At 47.5% G+C, this 23,473-nt stretch overlaps 1 protein-coding gene across 2 annotated transcripts in view; it reads right to left on the reverse strand.

Annotated features, from left to right (window-relative positions):
• Nucleotides 1-23,473, reverse strand: part of LEMD1 (LEM domain containing 1) — a 150,437-nt gene that overhangs the window by 21,691 nt on the left and 105,273 nt on the right. For both annotated transcript variants that reach the window (XM_088479660.1, XM_088479659.1), the window contains one exon: nt 19,817-19,878. In XM_088479660.1, the coding sequence (XP_088335786.1) occupies nt 19,817-19,878 (62 nt within the window). The remainder of the gene's footprint in view (nt 1-19,816; nt 19,879-23,473) is intronic.

The following is a 23,473-nucleotide window of genomic DNA, read 5'->3' on the forward strand; positions in this document are numbered from 1 at the left end:
ACCTTAAACACTCTATTGAGTATACTAATTTAGATATTTATTATACATCTATGAAAAGGATTAGGATTCTATATAAAATGGTAATATAATAATGGTATCACACAAATAAAAAGCAGTTTCATACAATGAGCCTGTATGTACTATACAATGCGCTCTATATATTTTGGTTTCAGACTTCAACATTGCATGAACTATCGAGGGGGATTGTGGTTGGTGGACACTGCATCTAACGAGTTACAGATGTGTCCTCATCCCTTTTCCGTCATATGGTGTGAGACACTTGGCGCAATTCCCAATGAGTGACCTTTTTCTTTTTTGCTACTTTTTTTCTCAATTTTACATCTTATGGCCTGATTTTTGATGTACGAAAAGCTAATATTTATGCAGTTGAGCGATTATCGTAAACTGCACATGCGTCAAGGTATATTAGTCATTTCTCCCAGGGAATTTTTACCCGCAACGTGATTGTCATGGATAGTTTGTGGTAGGTAATGGGGGGGGGGGTGTGGCAAAAACACAGGCGTGTCGCAACAGTTTTCAGAGCATATGTCACCCATATGAACAAATAGCTCTAGCATCTCAGTACATGTGACTGTTCTGTGCGAATATAGGGTTGCTCAGAAAGTCGATCAAAGGACCTGCGACCAAAGCTGCATCTTTGTACAGCTGCTTGGATTTACTATGCCATCTATGCGAGTCTAACTACAACTCCCGACTGTTGCGAAATTTGCATATATTCGTACAAAAACGCAGCTGCGGAATTAGCGGACATCTCTGAATCAGGCCCATTCAAATAGTGTACCAGTTACTTACTGTAGGATTGGTTTTTTCGCTGCAAAAGAATTGGTATAAAGTCACAAATGAAGCACAAGGATGTGTACTTTTTCCTCAACTTTGCTTCTTAATTCGCTTATAGTGTACTAGGTAATTTCTATTCGTGTTTTGGTTCTGCATCTAAGTTGCTAAGTTCTTGGAACGCTAAATGAGATTTGGTGCGATTTGGGGATAGGTGTACGTGAACACATCTATCATTTAATGGAATATGGTACACAGCACGGGGCTGTGAAGAAAGGACTCTGGTGCCCCATCTAATCGCCTAACTTTGTAAGGATAATGATTGTATTTCTGATGAATACCGAATAGATTTAAAATGGGCATGTCGGGCCACAAAACAGCAACTAACCACTTGGGAGAGATCTGCTAGCTCCTCTGTTGCAAAAAGACTCCATCAAATTCTGCAAAGAACCTCTTTTGAATAAGAGCAATTGATAAGTGTTTCCTTGCCAAAGACCTTCAAAAAAGACCTCAGCCCTTTCTGACAATACCACAAAGTTCAAATTATTTCACCTTATCCTGTCCTCCAAATTAGATGGCTTCTTGCTGGCAGCCATTTGTGTGGCCAAGTCTACCTTCACCAATACCGTGTCCTCCACAAGTGCTGTTATCTCCTCACACATTCCTGTGTTTTTTTTTTGCAGAACTTGGCGCAAAAAGAGAAATCCTCTCAACCTTCTTGTGGTACAAGTACAACCTCTTTTTTATAGCCTACATCACAATGAGGCAAGTTGCGTTAGGACTTTGTAATATTCCTAAAATGCATTCTGGAGTGGCTGATTTTTAGACTCATGAAAGAGTGTGGGTGTACTTGCAGGATATGCAAAAGAGCACAGGACAAATCTCAGAAAACTGCAACACCCATATGGTATGCACTTCTAGATAGACTGAGGATGGTGGCCGATGTTCCCACACATTTTTTCTTCCCTTCACAGGAAGCCATGGACTGAATGAGCAAAGGCCTCAGATCTGATTACGAAGTCTATTGTATTTCTATGTAGATTTTGACAGGCCAAGTTAACTGGCTACTGTTATTTCTGTTTATTGGACACTATGCATATATTAAAAGTATAGGCTTGGGCAGTCTCTGGTTGAGAAAATAATGTTATAATTATTTAAAGTATGTTCCTTTCAGTATAAAAATATATACTACAGTGGAGATCCCATGGCTATATGTCCATATATAGTTGGTGCTCCCATTTTGTTTCAGTCTTATTTTTTCTCTCCTTATAGTATACACCTCTTTAGGTACCATTAGGTTTGCATTGGAATTTAGAGGGTATGTTAAAACTTACCTTGATAATGTATTCACGTTTTGAAGGTTTAATTAGGGAATCAGGTATACAGGGTAGGGGAGAGAATGGGGAGCATTAGTTATGGATTATGAAAGTGTAGTGCCTATATGGCCCTGTCATAAGACTACCCAGTTATTTGCATGGGTGACTTCAATAATGTGCAATGGATATACACTGTATGGCCATAAACTTCCAGAGAATCCATTTGGTGGATGTGTGCTAACAGATCTGAAAGTGTAACATCTACATCGTTTAGTGACCATAATCACTGATGTGGAGAATCTTTGTACAGGCGTATTCGCTGTGATAATGTGAGTAGACATTTGTGTGTGAAAAGGGTAGAGATTTTGGAAGCTCCACACATTTAGGGGAATTCAATATGGAGCGAAAACTCAGTTTTTGCGTTAATATCGCACCTAGGAAGTCATTATCGCATGTTTTAGTTTTACACTGTATTCAATTTCAAAGACTTTTCGCAGGTTCGAAAAGTCTTTGAAAAAAAACGGGGACAACTTTTCACCACTGAATAGGTGGCGAGAAAAAGTGCAGAATTGGGGTTTAGGGGTGCAGGCTTAAAAAAAAAATAGCCTGCACCCCTGGGAATGACATTTTAAAAAGAACTGTGTCAAAAAAAATAATAAAAAAATAGGGACACCCCAAAAAATTAATTTAAAAATTGGGGTGAAAAAAAAAATATAATGGGAAAAAAAAAAGTGTTTAAAAATAGGGAAATGGGTTCAGGGCTATTCTGCAAGTATGCAGCAGGTGTATTCTAGAATAGGTTATTAGCGGCAGGTGCATAGTTGCAGAATTTTTAAGAACTTACTTTATCGACATAAAAATATGCTAGTACCCATTTTCATGTACCCCAAATTTGATGGGACCACTTAAATTTTTTAAAAAAAATAACCTAAGTGCTCTTCTGCAACACTTCTTCAATGTCGGGAAAAAACCACCTGCTGCGGCTATTTAAATCCCCGACTTTCATTTGCAGTCTAAAACGGGGGTACCCATAGTGATCCCCCATGTTTTTACAACTTTAGGGGGGTCCTACAATTTTTTCAAGGAAAATTTCGTAGTTAATCGCAAATCCCACTTCGCCAGGTCCCGTTTTCGTAGATTTTATATTGAATACGGGGATAAAGCAGGCGCGCGCCCGATACTTTATCCCTGAAAAATCTCCGATGTGGAGCGAAAAGTCCAGCACGGACTTTTCGCTCACATATTGACTACCCCTCATTGTGTCTTACGTCCATGGCAACAGGATTGAGGAAGTGGGGTAATGAGAGGATTTCTCTACCTTGAATATGCACGTGGTTGGGAATATATAGGTTATGTGATGCATACAAGGCTTTGTTTAGAGCTACTCTTAATATTAGAGTGGTGGCACTGAAGAGATCCTCTAGAAAGTAAGAACTGGAGCAGACCTGCTATGTATTAAAGATGGGCCCACAGACATTATTTCCAGGAACAGTGATCCTAACAGAAGGGGGAACACATACCCAGGAATGGCAAAATGCACAGGATTTGGGAGGACGCATACAAACATTTCTCAAAGCAACATGGTGTGAATGTGTCTATATTACAAATTATACTATAACCATATATGCCTCAAGAGCACAATACACCAACAAAAAGCTTTCCAGGTATCTGGATGTTGTGGCATTGCAGAGTCTTCTGAGGATAAAGATTATTCTGATAACTCTTTCATACTAGTGGAGATAGATTAGTGACTTCCTCCCTTTCAAATTGTAAGGCCTCAGCTCAGGCCTGGATGGCTTACCTATTGAGTTATTTAAAATATATTTTTTTATCCCTAAACTTTCTGAATTATTTAATATTCTATTTGACGAAGGAATAGCCATCCATTTTGGCGGCATTTATAGAAATTGTCAGCCTGGATTTAGTCCATCCTGAATCCTATAGGTCATCTCTACTATCAGAAAATGCAAAAAATTTAAATAATCCAACCACTCAGATCTCATATCAGGCATATCCACTAACACAAATATTGTTATTTGTTATCTCTATTTCTACGATGTCCACAGTGTTCCACAGGATACCTTGGGGTATAGGTGATGTCGTCAGACATCCGGGCACCATAGAGTTAAGCTTTCAGCCTCCCAGGATGCACTGGGTCCCCCTCCTATACCCCGCCCCTGAGCCAAGGCAAATCAGTTTTAAGTAACAAGCCCCAGGCCGGAGGAGGAGAGGACAGAGATAGAAGAAAGATCTGGAACACACAAGAATCACATTCTCAGGAGAAGGAGATGGAAAAACCGGTGACCAGATAAAAAGCCCATCCGCAGTACAGGTGCGACAGGGCGGGAGTCCTGTGGAACCCTATGGACTTCGTAGAAATAGAGATAACAAGGGTAAGTTCTTACAATATCTCATATTTTCTACATCAGGGTCCATAGGGTATCCACAGGATTCCTTGGGGATGTGCCAAAGCAGTATCCTTTAAGGGTGGGGACGCTCCTGTGCTGTAAGGAGAATCCACCGCCCGAAGGAAGCATCCTGAGAGGCGAAGGTATCAAAAGCATAATACCTTACGAAAGTATGGACCGATGACCACGTGGCTGCCTTGCACAGCTGAATTGCTGAGGCACCACATCGAGCGGACCATGAAGGACCTACAGACCGAGTGGAATGAGCCCTAACAGAGGATGGAACCGGAAGGCCTTCATGAATATAAGTTTCCGAAATTGCCATGCGAATCCATCCTGCCAAAGTTTGCTTAGTGTCAGGCCAACCCTTCTTATGGAAGCCATAGAGGACAAACAAGGAGTCGGACTTCCTAAAAGAATTAGTGCGGTCACCATAAAACTTTAGAGCCCGCACCACATCTAAGGTGGCCTCACCAACTGATAGGTCTGGTGAATTAAAGGCTGGCACTATGATTTCCTCGTTGATGTGGAAACTAGATACCACCTTCGGGAGAAAACTAGGGCGGGTAAGAAAGGGCGGCCGACATGAGAGAGCCCTCAATTCTGACACCCTCCTGGCCGAAGCAATGGCCAGAATGAATACAGTCTTAGCAGTAAGCCATTTAAAATCCACTGAGCCCAGTGGTTCAAACGGTGGTCCTTGGAGAGCCCTCAGGACCACAGCTAGATCCCAAGGAGCCACTGGTGAAACAAAGGGAGGCTGAATACGAAGCACACCCTGCATGAAGGTGCGGACATCAGGAAGAGTAGCAATCCTACGCTGAAACCATACTGACAGGGCAGAAACCTGCACCTTCAGAGAAGCAAGGCGAAGACTGTGATCTAAGCCAGCCTGTAGGAAAGCCAACATTCTGGATATCCAGAATACCTGAGGATCATAGCCTCTAGGGCGACACCACTCAAAGAAAGTATGCCATACCCGATGGTAAATTCTTGCTGACGCAGGCTTCCGAGCTCTTAGCATGGTGTTAACTACAGAGCTGGAAAAACCTCTGGACCTTAAGAGGGCTGTCTCAACAGCCACGCCGTCAAAGACAGACGACTCAGGTCCGGGTAAATACAAGGACCCTGTGACAACAGGTCCGGACGTAGAGGCAACCTCAGTGGAGAGTCTACGGAGAGAGCCCGAAGGTCCGAGAACCAGTGACGTCTGGGCCACTCCGAAGCTATCAACAGGAGCGTGCCACCTTCTTGTTTGAATTTTCGGATTACCCGAGGTGGAAGGGAGAACGGAGGGAAGAGATACGCAAACTGCAAGGTCCGCCGGACCGATAGTGTCTACCAGAAATGCCTCCTTGTCTCTTGTTTTTGACCCGTACACAGACAGTTTTTTGTATCGGGAAGCCATGAGGTCTAATTCTGGAAGGCCCCACTTGTTCACCAGGAGTTTAAAACACCTCCTGGTGAAGAGAACATTCTCCTGGATGTACGTCCTGCCGGCTGAGAAAGTCTGCTTCCCAGTTGAGGACTCCCGGGATGAATACTGCTGAAATGGCGAGAGATTGCGCTCCGCCCAAGTCAGGATGCGGGACACCTCCACCAGCGCTGCCCGACTTCGGGTTCCTCCTTGGCGGTTTATGTAAGCCACCGTGGTGGAGTTGTCCGATTGGACCTGCACGGGTTTTCCTTGTAGAACCAGTCTTGCTTGCTGGAGGGCATTGAATACCGCGCAAAGTTCTAAGATGTTTATTGGAAGCGCCGCTTCTGCCGGGGTCCACCTGCCCTGGAACAAGTGTGGACCTGTGACTGCTCCCCAGCCTCAGACTGGCATCAGTCGTCAAAAGGACCCAGTTCGCCACCCAAAAGGGACGTCCCCCGTTGAGGCGAGTCGTTTGCAACCACCAGGCCAGAGACAGGCGAACTTCTGGAGAAAGCACCATGGTCTGCGTCGATCTGCTGAGGCAACCCATTCCAACTGGAGAGGATCAATTGTTGCAGAGGTCTGGAGTGAAACTGGGCATATTCCACCATGTCGAAAAGTGACACCATGGTGCCCAGTAACCTCATCGCCGAGTGAATGGACACTCGGCTGTTCTGAAGGCAACTTCGTATCTGTCTGTAATGCAGAGATCTTGTCCTCTGTCACAAAGATCCTCTGTAGCCAAGAGTCCAACAAGGCTACGAGATGGAGAATCCTCTGCAAGGGAACCAGGGTGGAATTTTTCCAGTTTATTGACCAGCTGTGATCCTGCAATACTGAGACAGTCATTTGCAGATGAAGCTGGAGGACTTCTGGAGACCCCGCTAACAGAAGGTCGTCCAGATAAGGCAACAAGCGGACTCCCTGCTTCCGCAGGTGAGCTGCCATGACATTGGTGAAGACACGAGGCGCTGTTGCCAGACCAAAGGGCAGCACCTGGAATTGAAAATGTGCACCGCAAACCTGAGGAACTCAGGGGACATGCAGGTATGAGTCCTGGATGTCCAATAACACCATGAAATCCCCAGGCTCCATCGCTAGTATAATGGAACGGAGGGTCTCCATCCGGAACAGAGGCAAACTCAAGGACTTGTTGAGGGATTTGAGGTTGAGGATTGAACGGTAAGACCCATTGGGTTTCTGCACAAAAAAAAGAGATTGGAATAGAAACCTATGCCCCACTGGGAGAACGGAACAGGCACTATAACTCCCGCCTGGAGTATAGAGTGCAACACTTTCTGTAGTTCCTGGGCTTTGTTCTGATCTGACGGAAGGCCTGTGGTGAAAAACCTGCTGGGGGGCCTGCACCGGAAGGAGAGGGCATACCCCCGAGAGACCACCTGGTGTACCCAAATGTCCGTGGTAGTCAGACACCAATGCTGGGCGAACCGAAGCAGGCGGCCTCCCACTCTGGGATCCCCCAAAGGGAGGTCCGGGCTGTCAGGCGGAAGTCTTGTCGTCCAATTCAGGGGCAGGGCGTTTAGCACCACAAGGTGGTTTCTTTGGCTTGGTAGCCTTTTTGGGGCCGGCCTGTCTTGGAAAAGACTGTTTTGGACCTACACTGGGTCCTGTAGGGCCGAAAGGATGAAGTACCTGCTCCTGATGGAACTGTAGCCGATGGGAGACACGCAGACTTGGCCTCTGCCAGCGTGGCCACTATCTTGTCTAAATCCAGGCCAAATAGTACCTGTCCATTAAAAGGCATGCATTCTAAGCCCTTCTTGGAATCTAGAGTCTAGAGACGCCTCTAAACTATCAGCCCAGCGTTCCATGGCTCTGGCCACCCAACACACAGTCATAGCCGGTCTGGCCGCCCCTCCAGCAAGGGAATAAATGGACTTAAGACATATTTCAACCTTGCGATCCGTAGCATCTTTCAAAGAGGACATAGAGGGCATGGGCAAAGTGGCACTTCTGACTAGGCGTGTCACATGAGAATCCATTTGCGGAGGGGATTCCCACTTAGAGAAATAATTATCCGCAAATGGATATGCAAAAGGCTGGTACAGTTTACCCGGATTTTTCCACGCCTCCTCTAAATGATCTACTAGCTGACCAGAAAGAGGAAAAACAGTGGCATCACCCTTAACATCCTTAAAGGCATATCTGGTCACGGGGGGGGATCGTCATCCTCAATAACCAAGGCCGTACGGACAGCACGTATAAGGCTCGGTATATAGACTTTAGACAGTCTCCGTCTCCTTAGTACGGAGGGACTTCTGGTCAGAAAGGTCAAAAATTTTCCCGTCATCAGACGACACATCTTCATCAAACTGAGCTGTCTGACGCCAAAAGCCGCTTATGCGGCCGCAAAGATGACTCTCCCTGTAAAACGTCTGACAGATGTTACACTGTATTGGCCAAGGAATTAACCCACACAGGCTCTTGAGACCTGGGGAGGTGAAAGTGGGAGACCCTGGGGTACCATCAACTGTCAGGGGAACCCCTGCATGGGCGACGACACCATGGATTGCTGTGAAAACCCCACCTGGGGAAACGCAGGGGGTGTCGATAGCTGGCCCACCAGGGTTGTAAGTGCCTTAAGCAAAACAAGCCCAGGGTGGTTCCTACACAGGCGCAGTGACAGAAATCGGGCGTGATAACAGATAACACGCCCTACATAACCCGTCAGCGGTTCCATCACCCTCCGCAAATGGTACATTACATTTAGTACATTTTAGCAGAAGAGGAGAATCCCATTCACTTTCAGACACAAGTGCAACGGAGCTGTATGTGACACACCTCACAGACAAATGCTTGTATAGTGAGGCCAGAAACACCCTGCAACACCGCACCGCAAGGGATTTAGCAGAGAAAAATAGGGATAGTGAAAATGGCTGACAGTGAAAGTACAGGCAGCAGTGCTAGCAGATAGTCACATACAATGCAGAAGTAAACCCTGCACTATCAGTGCTGAGCTCAACTACACAGACACAGAGTCTGGTAGGAAACAGCGCTGCATACACTGACCTTACTACCGGAGGAGAGGTATGCGACCGCTATGCCACCGCTTTCATCCACGTCCAGCAGCGTTTGCCAAGTTCCAGGAAGATGGCTGCTGAGGAGCAGGGAGGAGCGGCTCACACAGGCAGAGACCGCTGTGGAGAGGCTGTGTGCAGCAGAGCAGGCGCCGGCTGCTGTGCAGGGAAGGCACGCTCTCCTGGCCTGCAGTTAACCCCTAGGATGCCGGAACGTATCCGCACCACCGCGGCCTGCTGTCCCAGGAGAGTAGTGGAAGCGCAGGTTAGTTCCTGGCTCCACGTTGCAGCCAGTCCCCAGGCAGCCCCCTGCCTGGGGACTTAGGACGGTGTTGTCCGGCAGGGACCCTCAGCGGGCACTCGCCGCTTACCTGTCCCCCTTTGATCCGGCCACAGTCCAGGCATCGGGGGTCACTGCTAGCTGTGACCCCCGATACCTACCAACATCCCCGGATGGGTACCGGCGTTCTGGTACCGGCTGGTGTAGGAGTGACAGCATGGACGTCAGTACTGACTGTCCATGCTGTACACTCAGATATGCAGCCACAGCTGCATTGTTGAAAAGCTTCAGGGGTCATACAGCCCCCCTCTAGAACAGGTGCTCCGATTCAGAGCCGGCACCAACGAAAACCTGATTTGCCTTGGTTTGGGGGCGGGGTATAGGAGGGGGACCCAGTGCTTCCTGGGAGGCTGAAAGCTTAACTCTATGGTGCCCGGATGCCTGACTACATCACCTATACCCCAAGGTATCCTGTGGATACCCTATGGACCCTGATGTAGAAATTACACTGTTTACCCAATTGCTACTGGCATATGAGATGGATGATTCGGTAGTGGTGCGGTTTTGAATCTGCCAAGGTTTGATACTGTGTAGTGCATTTGCCTTTGGAAAATACTGCAATGTCTTTCATTAGGTTTTAAATGTCTTAATTTGGCAAATGTTTACTCTGCTCCTATTGCAAGGCTCTGTGTGTATGGTTATACAGACTAGTAACTTCAACTGTAGAGAGCTACATGCCAGGGCTGTCCAATCTCTTCCTTTTTTATTTATTTGGCTATAGACCCTTATACTGATGCACCCATTGGTTCGTGCGTCAGCAGCACACATTGGAACGCTAGGGGCAAAAGGTCCAGAGAAGATACAGCTAATCAGATGCCTGCCCGGTGTGGTTCCGCAATAAATCTTCCCCGTTTAAACATAACTTTTTATCTAAGTGCTATCTGCTAAATCTCTTGGAACAGAAAAATTCCAAGCGCTTAAAAAAACAAGAGATATGGTAAGAACTTACCTTTGTTATCTCTGTTTCTACGAAGTCCATAGGGTCCACAGGGTGACCTTGGGGTATAGCTGGATCCTGGATCCTCGGGCACCACGGAGTTAAAGCTTTCAGCTGCTCCCAGGATGCACTTGGGTCCAACCTCCCCTATACCCCGCCCCCGAGCCACAGGCACCTCAGTTGGTAAGCAGCCCAGGCCGGAAGAGGAGACGAAACAGAGAGAAGGAAGACTGGAACACACAAGAACCATACTCACAGAAATGGGAGACGGAAAACCGGTGACCAGTCACAGAGCCCATATGAAGCCAGGTGCGTCAGGGCGGGTGCCCTGTGGACCCTATGGACTTCGTAGAAACAGAGATAACAAAGGTAAGTTCTTACCATATCTCTTGTTTTCTACTTCAGGGTCCATAGGGGTCCACAGGGTGACCTTGGGGATGTCCCAAAGCAGTCCAACTAAGGGCGGGGACGCTCCTGTGCTGATAGGAGAACCCGGCGCCCAAAGGATGCATCCTGAGAGGCAAAGGTGTCAAACGCATAGAACCTCAAAAAGGTCTGAATGGAAGACCAGGTGGCCGCCTTACAGAGCTGAACAGCAGAGGCGCCATGGCTAGCAGCCCAAGAAGGGCCCACGGACCGAGTGGAATGAGCCTTAACAGAGGCTGGAACAGGTAAACCCTCCTGCATATAAGCCTCAATAATAACAGAACGAAGCCAACGGGCTAGAGTCTGTTTGTTGGCAGGCCAACCCCTCTTGTGAAAACCAAAGCGGATAAACAAAGAATCCGACTTCCTCACAGAACTAGTCCGGTCCACATAAACCTGGAGTGCCCTTACAACGTCTAAGGAAGTCTCCCCAGCCGAAAGATCAGGTGACTGAAAGGCTGGTACAACAATTTCCTGATTAATGTGGAACCTGGAAACCACCTTAGGCAGGAAATCAGGACGAGTGCGAAGCACCGCTCTGTCCTGATGAAAAATCAGTAAAGGGGGACGACAAGAAAGCGCCCCCAAATCTGAAACCCTCCTGGCAGAAGCAATTGCCAAGAGGAAAACAGTTTTAAAAGTTAGCCACTTGAGCTCCACTGACTCCAAGGGCTCAAAAGGAGGACCCTGTAAGGCCCGAAGAACCACCGCCAAATCCCACGGGGCCACAGGTGGCACAAAGGGAGGCTGGATTCTCAAAACACCCTGGAAAAAGGTGTGTACGTCCGGCATAGCAGCGATCCTGCGCTGGAACCACACCGACAGAGCAGACACGTGCACCTTCAGTGAAGAAAGACGTAATCCTAAATCCAAACCGGACTGAAGGAAAGCCAGAATACGCGAAACTCGGAACACCTGGGGATCATAGTTTCTGGCCTCGCACCACTGAAAGTAAGTGTGCCACACTCTGTGATAGATCCTCGCGGAAGCAGGCTTGCGCGCCCTCAGCATGGTGGTAATAACGGAGCTAGAAAAGCCCCGAGACCTCAGGACGGCTGTCTCAAGAGCCACGCCCGGGATGCACATCGTAACGGCTGAGGAAGTCTGCCTCCCAATTGAGGACTCCTGGGATGAAAACTGCCGAGAGAGCTGGAAGATAGCGCTCCGCCCAAGCCAGGACGTGGGACACCTCCGACATCGCAGCTCGACTGCGAGTCCCTCCCTGGTGATTGATGTACGCCACCGTGGTGGCGTTGTCCGACTGCACCTGAACGGCCCTTCCGTGAAGAGCGGTGCCGGACGACTGCAGGGCTCTGTATACTGCCCGCAGTTCCAGGATGTTGATGGGAAGAATCGCTTCCTCCGCCGACCAACGACCCTGAAGTGACAAGGAGCCTGTCACCGCCCCCCAACCCCGGAGACTGGCATCTGTCGTGAGCAGAACCCATTCCGGGATCCAAAAGGGGCGCCCCTCCAGGAGATGCGCTGTCTGCAGCCACCAGGCTAGGGACAGACGCACCTCCGAGGACAACACCAGCATCTGAGAGCGGATCCTGTGTGGCAATCCGTTCCATTCTGAAAGAATCAGCCCCTGCAGGGGCCTGGAATGGAACTGGGCAAACTCCACAATGTCGAATGCCGACACCATGGACCCCAAAACTCTCATCGCTGAGTGCACCGACACTCTGCCACTGCTCAGACAACTGTGAATCCGCAGCTGTAAGGAGAAGACCTTCTCCGGAGTCAGAAAAATCCGTTGCTGACGAGAGTCCAGCAGGGCCCCCAAATGAACCATCCGTTGTGATGGGATGAGGGAGGATTTCTTCCAGTTGATCAACCAGCCGTGCGCCTGTAGACAAGCGACCGTCAGGTGGAGATGCTGGATCAGTACCTCCGGGGAGCTTGCCAGCAAGAGGAGGTCGTCTAGATACGGTAGCAACCGTATCCCCTGGCTCCGAAGGTGAGCCGCCATGACCGCCATCACCTTGGTAAATACCCTTGGTGCCGTGGAGAGACCAAAGGGTAGAGCCCTGAATTGGTAGTGGTTGTGGAGAATAGCAAACCGCAGAAACCGTTGGTGCGATGTTGCTATAGGCACATGGAGGTAGGCGTCCTGGATATCCAGGGAGACCATATAATCCCCCGGTTCCATCGCCAGTATGATGGAACGCAAAGTTTCCATCCTGAATTTGGGAACCCTGAGAAACCTGTTCAGGGACTTCAAATTGAGGATGGGGCGATGAGAGCCATTGGGTTTCTGCACCAGAAACAGCGTAGAGTAATACCCCATCCCACGTTGAGACTGTGGTACGGGTATAATGACCCCCGCCGTCAGCAAGGCCTCTATGGCTTCCTGAACCTGCAAGGCCTTGGTTTTGTCCTGAGAAGGACTTGTGCAAAAAAACTGGCAAGGCGGCCTGTGCCGAAAAGACAGGGCGTACCCCTGGGAGACCACTTCTCGCACCCAGGCATCCGTGGTTGTATTGTGCCAGCACTGGGCGAATTGAAGGAGTCGGCCTCCCACTCTGGGGTCCCCCAGAGGGAGGCCCGTCCCATCACGCAGAAGGCTTATCTTCTGGCTTGGAAGAAGGGCGCCTAGCACTCCAGGCTTGCTTCTTTGGCTTTGAGGCGGTCTTGGGTGCGGACTGCCTCGGGAAGGACTTACCCTTTGCCTTGCCCTGAACCCGAAAGGAACGAAACGCCGAGCTCCGGACCTTAGCAGGTGTAGTAGCTGAAGGGAGGAAGGCTGACTTGGATTTTGCCAGGGTATCTACTATTTTGTCCAGGTCCGGACCAAATAGTAATTCCCCATTAAAAGGTAAGGCCTCCAAGCCTTTCTTTGAATCCGCGTCTGCTCTCCAAGACCGCAACCACAAGGATCTACGAGCAGACACTGCTGCCGCCGAAACCCTAGAGGTCAACAGGCTAGCATCCAAAGATGCTTCTCCAATGTAGGAGGCGGCATCTCTCATCTGTCCTAACAACGCCCTCTGGACGTCCGGAGATTCATCCGTAAACGTGTCCTCCAAGGCGTTGGCCCACCCCTCAATGGCCTTGGCCACCCAGGAGATGGCCATGGACGGCCGGGCTACAGCCCCTGAGAGAGAATAAATAGACTTTAGACAAGTCTCCACCTTCCTGACCGTAGGATCCTTCAGCGAGGATATAGACGGCAATGGCAAAGTAGCACTCCTGATGAGGCGTGTTACATGGGAATCGACTGCAGGCGGAGTTTCCCATTTCTTACAATGCGCTTCCGGGAATGGATAATTGGACGCCAAGCGTTTCTGTGGCAGGAAACGCTTACTGGGCGTCTGCCAGGCCACCGCCATGTGATCAGTCAACTGATCAGACAAGGGGAACGCTGTAGAAGTAACCTTAGCTTTTTTAAAACTAGGATACCTTGACTTGGGAGCGGGTGCCTCATCCTCAATCAGAAGAATGGCCCGCACCGCCTTAACCAGAGCCCGCACATTGATGGAAGACTTAGTGTCTACCTCCTGGACTGAGGCATCTGAGGCTGAGTCATCCTGTACCTCACCATCATCCGAGAACCCCTCAGAATCCGAAAGATGCGCAGCCTGTGCCATGACTGAGCGTTTAGACGCCCTGGAGGGCACGTCACTGCGCAACATCGACTGAAAAGCCGAAGATGCTGCCGCCAAATCTTGGACAGTGTGGGAAAGCGCATCCACCCAGGGTGGAGGAGCTGTCACAGGAGCCTGAAACGGCACCACAGCCGACTGTGCCACAGGGGTGGACTGAATATACATTGGCAACCCCGCATAGTGACCAACAGGCTGAGACCCCGGGGGAGTCTGCAATAATTGTGGGACACCCGGGGAATGGGGGATGGCAGGCTGGGGCAACGCCCTAGTAGGGGCGGCAGTCGAGACCGACAGACGGTCCGCGATGGACACCAGCACCTGGGAAAACATCGCCCATGGTGGCTCCTGCGAAATGGGAGGTTTAGACATACCAGGGACCGCCTGGCACCGTCCGCACAGGCCGTCCTGTGACAAATCCTCCCTATCCACTCCTGCAGAACAGCGCCTGCAGGAGAACAATGCTGGAGCCCCGGAGTGCTCAATCTCCTCCTCAGACATGACTTAGGAAGAAAACGTGCGCACTCACCAGTGTGCTGAACAACAGCCCACAATATGGCACCGTGTAGCACACAACTGTATGTGACGGACCTCACAAATACGTGATCTATATAGGGGAGGTCAGTAGAAACACCCCCTTGTAGGAGAAGGAAAGGGATAGGTACAGGCTGACAGTAAGTAGAAAAAAGACACAGACAGGCAGCACTAGCAAAAGTCACATACCATGCAGGAAGATATACTCACTGCACCTTTCCACTACAATCAACCTGCCCAGATTCAGTGTCTGGGAGGGCTATAGCGCTGTGTACACTGTCCTTCTGCAGGGGAGAGGTACACAGGGGGACCGGTCTGCTTGCTCCCTGAGAGTATCCACGCTGCCACAGAGAAAATGGCCGCTGGAGACCTCAGAGGAGGAGTGGCCCGAGTATCTGCAGCTCAGCGACGCCAGACTCCGAGCTGAAAGGCGCGCTGAGCTGAGGGGAGGAGCCGCTAGACAGGGAAGGCTTCCTCCCCTGGCTAGCATATTAACCCCCGGGTTGCCGGCATCCCGCTTGCCGCGATATTAACCCTGGTGGTCTAGTGGTCTGGCGGGGTATGCCTCCGCTGGAGGGGGGGCCCGCCGCCACCGCTAGCGCCCCCGGTCTGTCCCCTAGACCGGGGGCATGGGACTGCATTTGAAAGGAACCCGCGCACCGCCGCTAATCAGCGGTGCGCGGCTTACCTGATCTCCCCGGCGTCTTCCGGCAGCAGTCCCGGGGGAAACCAGAGTCCGGCTAGTACAGAGTCTGGCTTCCCCCGCCGCGATCCCCAGTTCAGTGCTGGCGTCGCGGCGCCAGCAGGGAGAAGGAGCGGCAGCGTGGGCGTCTGTACAGACAGCCCAGCGCTGCTGCTCTAGAGAAAAAACTTAGTTAAATTTATTTATTTTTTACTATAAGTTAAATAAAAAATTAAAAGCTTTAGGGGGCTGCTCCTGCAGCCCACCCCGCAGGGTGACCCGACTCCGGCCGGGCACCATCTAAAACTGAGGTGCCTGTGGCTCGGGGGCGGGGTATAGGGGAGGTTGGACCCAAGTGCATCCTGGGAGCAGCTGAAAGCTTTAACTCCGTGGTGCCCGAGGATCCAGGATCCAGCTATACCCCAAGGTCACCCTGTGGACCCCTATGGACCCTGAAGTAGAAAAAAACACTGTTTACTAAAAAATGTATCTGCAGCGGTAAGTAACAAAATGGGGAAAAAATTGCAGCCCCACACAAAACATAAATCGAAAGAAATACCGCGCTGACAGGAATATAAATGTGTAGATTCAAGAAAAAAAGGGGCATTATAATATCATTGAAAGCAGATAAACAAATTAATATGAAGAAAAATAAATACAGGAAGAAAATAAAAAAATAGCAATACTAAAAAACAAATGAATATATAATGATGTTGAAAAGTATGTCAAGCTGTACTGTATCCCGGATAATAAAGCTGGCCACAGACAAAGATGTGTTCACGATTCGACATCATGCACGATTTCCCTTGAAAACTCTCCTCGGCAGCTCTGCACACGATTTGGCGTTTGCAGTGTCCAATCTTCAAATGATCTATCGTGCAGCCAGACATTTCTACAGTGCATTTGTATCCCAGATTGGCAGATCTGCTCTACAGCACGGCAGATCTGAAGATGCGATGTGCGACCAGCGGGGACGCGCATCGCATCGTTAGTGGGGACTCACGATTTGGCCATGATTTTACACGATCTGTTGTTCCAATGTGTCGGAATCGGCCAGATCGGGTAAAATATCGCTATGTGTGTGGTCAGCATAAGTTGACAGTTTAAAATTTGTGAGCAGTCAAGTGCAACAGTTGCAGACACTTATCACAGGTTTGTGAATAATACCTGCAGAATGGCAACAGTGAGTCCACCGTATAGGGATTGTATCCGTCTAGGGCAGTGATTCCCAACCTCGGTCCTCAAGGCACACTAACGGTCCTGGTTTTAGTGATATCCATGCTTAACCACAGATGGTTAAATCAAAATACCTAAAGTACTAATTAAGCCACTTGTGCTTAAGTATGGCTATCCCTAAAACATGGACTGTTAGTGTGCCTTGAGGCCCGTGGTTGGGAACCCCTGGTCTAGGGTATCCAAATGAGGTAAGTAGTGTGAAGCTTGTATATATCATACACTGACACAGGCCGCTGTGTCTGAATGTAGCTGTATAGCACCCCGTAGGGAGCCACGGTGTTTGGTTATTTGAACACGGAAATGTAGTTACCGACCAGCATGGAGACTTCAGTTCTCTACGAATGCTCCGGTGCGGTGGCTCCTTATACGGCTTGAATGTGAAGAGAGCTGGCCAATTTGGCAGAGCTTGGAAAGGTGCTGGGGATAATTCTAAACGTACAGGTGGTAAGCGCGGACAAGACTTAACAGGAATCCCCGCACCAGGAAGGAGGACAGCAAGCTTTGAACACAAATGGATGCTTGTAAATGACTGGTACAGCACAAGTCAGCACGTATGGGACAATGAGCAGCAACGCGTTTAGTCACGGTCCTGGGACTTGTACAAGCATCCATTTGTGTTCAAAGCTTGCTATCCTCCTTCCTGGTGCGGGTATTCCTGTTAAGTCGCGGCCGCGCTTACCACCTGTACGTTTGGAATTATCCCCAGCACCTTTCCAAGCTCTGCCAAATTGGCTGGCTCTCTTCACATTGAAGACGGATAGGGAGCCACCGCACTGGAGCATTTGTAGAAGACTGAAGCCTCCATGCTGGTCGGTAACTACATTTCCGTGTTCAAATAACCAAACACCGTGGCGACCGACGGGGTGCTATACAGCTACATTCGGACACGGCGGCTTGTGTCAGTGTATTATACAAGCTTCACGCTACTTACCTCATTTGGATATCCTAGACGGATACAATCACTATAGTACAGTGGACACACTGTTGCCATTCTACAGGTATTATTCACAAACCTGTGATAACTGTCTGCAACTGTTGCACTTGAGTGCTCACAAATTTTAAACTGTCAACTTATTATGCGGGATACAGCACAGCTTGACATACTTTTCAGCTACACAGCATCATTATCTATAGATTTGCTTTTTAGTATTGCTATTTATATGTTTTTTTATTTTCTTTAGTCCTGTATTATTTATTTATGTGCATTCAATGATATTATAATACCCCTTTTTTCCTTGAATCTACACATTTATATTTATTCCTGTCTATCAGCGCGGTATTTCTTTCTATTTAAATCTCTTGGAACTGCATATTTCCCAAACCTATGCTATTGCAGAACTGTTTTCATTACACATCACTATGGTGCAAAGCTGATCTTCAACCCTTCCTCCAATCTCATCCAAGTAACTACTCTTTGAAGATAACCTCAAACCTTACCGAGAGACTGTCTTTAGTGAACATTTTACATTAGACCATTTCCAAAGAGCCTAGCATCCAATTCTGTAACAAATCAATTCATGATGATATTTAGTTATTAAGTATGCTTTTATTTAGGTAATAAATCTTATATTTTTATCACATCCTATACAACATCATTTCTATGTTATGCACCAGTGCAGTTTCTAATTTGTGCTGTGTGGTTTACAAATGAATCACCTGTGTGTGAAACCGCTGCAGGTGCATAATGGTGTGCGTCTCTGGCATTGTCTAGCACTGGGTTCATTCTCCCTTTTCTATTTTAGATATTTATATCAGGGCTTCTTTTACAAAATTGGTATCTCACTGTTGGTCTGGTAGGAAAATAGTAACTGTTGTGAATCTCAAAAAGACTATTAGAAATGGGGCTTAAAATAGGAAGTGGATTTGGGCACTCTTCTCAGATGAAGAGTGGTCATCTAGTTTTGTTCATACCTAGGAGGCGGCTACATTACAAACCAAATTTCAACAAATACAGTTCTACTTATTGCAAAATGTGTATCTCACTCAAATTAAATTACTTCAGTGTGATTGTTACATGTTGGTGTTGCAGTGTTGGGTATACACAGGACTTGGGATTCTGCATTTCTGCAGACTCCTTCATAGCTCTGATGAAGTTGAATATACTTTATGATGAAGCAATATGGCTATATGTAATCAATTGACTTACTCTGGTCAATGTATGTATTGCGAGGACATGGTGGGCACATTTGGGCCCTGACTTTTAGGCTGGCTAGGTTTGATAAATGATACAGTTGGCTATGAATCGAAATTCTTAAAAAGTTTTATGAAAAAGAGTTAAGTCCAAATATGCAATAGGTACGTTAAGAAAAATGTTTGGGCTGATTCTCCCGAAGGCCCAATGTACATTATATCAGAAGATGAATCACTCTGTATTCATGATATTAACTATGATATGACTAATTCTAGTTAACTGAAAATTCTAAATATCCATAGAACTTCCTGTTACAGGGAAAACTGCACATTGGTTATCCATGTACTTTGCAAGAATTTAGGGCTCTTAAATTTTATTTGCAAGTGTTTAGGTTTGGCTTTTTTTTTTCTTCTTATGCTGGGTGTAATTAATGGCCAAGTCCAGCTTGTTATATGTTAAAAAAGGGGACAAACTAATTCATGCCCAAGGCAATGAAAATGTTTGGCAAGAAAACACTTCCTACTGCGAGACCCAAGTAGTAAAAAACCATGCTGAACATACCCAATTAAGACAGAAAATTGTCTGGGGAATCACAGAACTAATTTATCTCAACTGAGCCATCTGGACAGGAGTGAGTGAATATATATATATATATATATATATATATATATATACACACACACACACAGATATATATTTTACACACACATACATACACACACAAGATGAGGCAAAGAGTGCTTAAAAACCATCTTGTCTGAAGCCCCATATGTTTTCATGTACAGCAGAGTGAGCACCTTTTCTACAATAAATGCTTGTTAAAGGCAAACCAAAAAAGGCTATTTTTCACAGTTAAGCACCACTGCTTGTGCTGCCTGCTCATCATATAGCAGCCATTTGTCTCTATTAGGTAAGGTGCTGGAAGATACCAGACTCTCTTTGTATTACCTCATTCCAAGGGCAGACTGGGACAGTACTTCAGAAAAGTCATCAAGTAAAGCATCCTCTGGCTGTCAAAAAGGAAAAGAAAAATTATTCACTTGCTGCGTTATCCCTATATTTTTTGACCTTCCTACAAACCCAGACGTACAAAGAAAAGGTGTATAACCACTGCAGGCACTTTTCTCAGCATGGAAAAATACAAGAACTTTGGATTAAATGGATTTGGAAGAATTAATGTTTAGATAACAGATTTGTGAAATAGCTGGTATGTATCTTAGCAGTGGCAGAAAATTCTACATAATCAACACTGCCACTTCAAAGGTGGTGCTACAGGTCACTTTGTATGTGTCTCTGCTGAGCCTTAAGGTGCATACACACGGTCCAATTTGTCAGATGTGTCAGATGAACGCTTGAACGATTTGACCAACGATTTAAACTACGAACGATTTTTAACTGCATTAAAATGAATGGAATCGTCCAAATCTGACTGCAAACACATCAGATGTCAGATATGGTTATCTGACCATCGGGAACGCGAGTCGTTCAAACATGTCAGAATTTCCTTCAGATATGAATGATTTTTGAAATAGTTATCGTTCAGATCTGAAGAAAAATCTGACCGTGTGTATGCACCAATACACACCCACTCCAACTCATACAACTGTCGTTGTGCTCGTGAGACTGGCATCACCTGCTAGTGACCTATTTCAATTTATAAAGAGGACATCCACTGAGAATGAACATTTGGTGTGCTAGATAATTATGTGGTCTATCAGACAACCATTTCTTAAGGCAAGCGCCCCCCCACCCGAATAGCTAAAAACAGGATTTTGGTACTTACCGATAAATCCCTTTCTCCGATTGCACAGGGGACACTGGAGTTCAAGACAGTGGGGTATAGACGGTGGTAGAGCAGAGCCTGGCACTTTAAATAATCTAGAAGTGTGACTGGCTCCTCCCCCTCTATGCCCCATCAGCCCCAGTTTAAGAACTGAGCCCGAGAGGAGACGGAGGACAACAGAAAAATTAGGAAAAGGAGAAGACCACAGAACGGAACAAGACCGACTGAAGGAGAACAAAGGAACCCATTGCAGGGAACCCATGCACACAACCATAGAAGGAACCAAACAAAACAGCAGGTACGCAGCGCTGGGCGGGCGTCCAGTGTCCCCTGTGGAATCGGAGAAAGGGATTTATCGCTAAGTACCAAAATCCACTAGGGGACACTGGAGTTCAAGACAGTGGGGACGTCCCAAAGCCAACCTCCTGGGTGGGAAGCGCGGAGAACTTGCTGACCCCTCGGCCAAACCAAAACAGGGACCGCAAAGAACCATAGGCCCAGCGGAAGCTGAGGATTAAGTGTCGTAGAGCACAGGAGACAAACACCACTCCTCACTAAACAGTCATAGAAACTTCCATAACGTACAGGTTAAGTCAAAAGGAACAGAACGGCTGGCGAGAGAACAAAGACAGTTGAGAAACGTCAGAACCAGTAATCTCAACTGAAATAGACCAAACCGGACCGTTGGCAGCCGAGAGCCCAAACAAGAATCCATAGAAGGGCCGTAAACGAGAACAAACTCAAGAAACCGTACTAGAGGCTATACAGGAAGCTGCAACAGGTGCAGACAGCAGAATCCCAGCACAGCTGGACATAAATCGTATATACAGAAGTATAACAATATCAATATACAAAGCTAAACTTGTCCACAGACTCCAAACAGAGTATGCAGGGAGTCAAAAGACTAGACCGAACAGTCGCCCTGAACCCTCCTTGAGGTCCAACTACAACAAAGTTGTTAACCAGCGGAAGGGTTAGGCCATAGAAGTCTCCAAAGAGTGGAGATCCCACTGGGCCTGAGACCGAGTCGAAATAGAGATTATTGAGACTACAAGACCCTTCAGAGGGTCAGACAGCAGTACATCCCATACTGAAAACAGGGATAAAACAGCAACTGAAACGCTGCCTCTAAAAAGAAAACAACTTCCAACATGATGGAAGTGCCTAGTCAGTACCAACTGCTGGCCCGAACCCTACCAGTAAAAGAGCATGAATGCAACAGTCAACCAGGGAGAGCTACCAATATAGGGAAGCATCCAGTCAGCAAGGCTAGAGCACTAGGACAACCATGAAAGTACCCGTCAGGTACCTGTCAGTGTGATCAAATATCAACAGATATAGAACAGAAAGCCCAACCAGGCCCCCTGCGTGGAACATAGTGACTATTACACATCTATGTAAAGATGTGCACTAGCCCATAGGTGCGCTTCGTTCCATAACCCCAACAGATTCTAGTAGATAGTGTCACTAATCCAATGTTGTAACTATGCACCCACACACCAGGAAAACTCTAAAGTGTAGAGCCAACTGATTAAAAGAGTGGATGGCTGCTAGGACAGCAGCTAGGGTGTATTAGGGAGAATAACACTATGTATGTCAGGTTGCATAAAAAATGAGCATCTTCCTAGGCATCAGTGAGGTATGCTCTTACCTTCGAGCGACCAGAATCACTCTGGACGCTATGTAGAATGTCACTGACCTTTACCAACACACAGCAACCTGCCACGTTAGGAATAGAGAGCTTCAGTGGGCCAAGACCAATGCTCTACAGCACGGACATCCATCTAGAGGTGTGCAGCATAAAATACTGTGGAAACTAGCAAAATGTTAGTGGAGACAAGAAAGTCGTAGAACAGGACTCTATACTTGAGCCTGTTCCATAAGGGATGTGTATCTGTATAGTCGTGTTAGACTATACATATACCCCTAAAACGGTCCGCTAGTGTAAGTCCTTACATAAATATGTATAATGGTGAAGTGCGTATTATGCCCACCAATCTAATACCACCCAGGCATTCGATCCTGGGACCCTTCTGTTACTGGTGTACTCGCCTTATCAGGTGAGCCATTTTATCTCAGATGAACCCGTTTTTGAAGTGGGAATCAAAAAGACGACCTCAATGCTGTGAGGCAGTAATACCACCGCACTAGCCGCGCATCACTAACTTCCTCTTGTATGAGCCACCGAATGGAGCACAGAAGATATAAATCTATATAGATGCACATATGCATACCCTCTAACGTAAGCACAGAATGAAAAAAGGTTTTAAGATCAGCCTATAATGTAGTATATGGTTTTCACATATATACATGGGAAGAGTACTGCCCCTCTCAAAGGCGAGCCAATGTGAGGCATAAGCCTGGGGAAGGACGCTAAAAAAGAGCTAACCCTGAGTGAAGGGTATGCTATAACCATAAGTTCTGGCCGCAGCACCAGAACAGTGGCTAATACTATACATTTAGGCAAGGTAGCTAGTATACCATGAGGTAGCTCAGACTTTAGATGAAGCTAGGCACCCTTTGTGATAGATGCGGTGAGGCAGTTCCAAGGGGAAGTCTGACAGGGGTAATAGTAGGCGCTGCAATTGGCGGGACTGTGTCTCGTCAGCACAGCACTACTAGCCGGGATGTGCACCAGCTGAATAACTGGCCCCTCTGAGAACCTCATGTAACAACCGCAGTGTTATAGTTCAAAAATAAAAGGGGATTGGGCTAGTTCCCATTCTGCTAGCAAACCAGCCATCACTATACTCCTGTCATCCAGTGACAGGCATCCCTACCGTTGGGGGGAGGGCATAGGAGACCCACGCTAAAGCACTCCC

This window comes from Taudactylus pleione, unplaced genomic scaffold (assembly GCF_031769625.1).
Source record: "Taudactylus pleione unplaced genomic scaffold, aTauple2 ptg000242l, whole genome shotgun sequence".
NCBI lineage: Eukaryota > Metazoa > Chordata > Amphibia > Anura > Myobatrachidae > Taudactylus > Taudactylus pleione.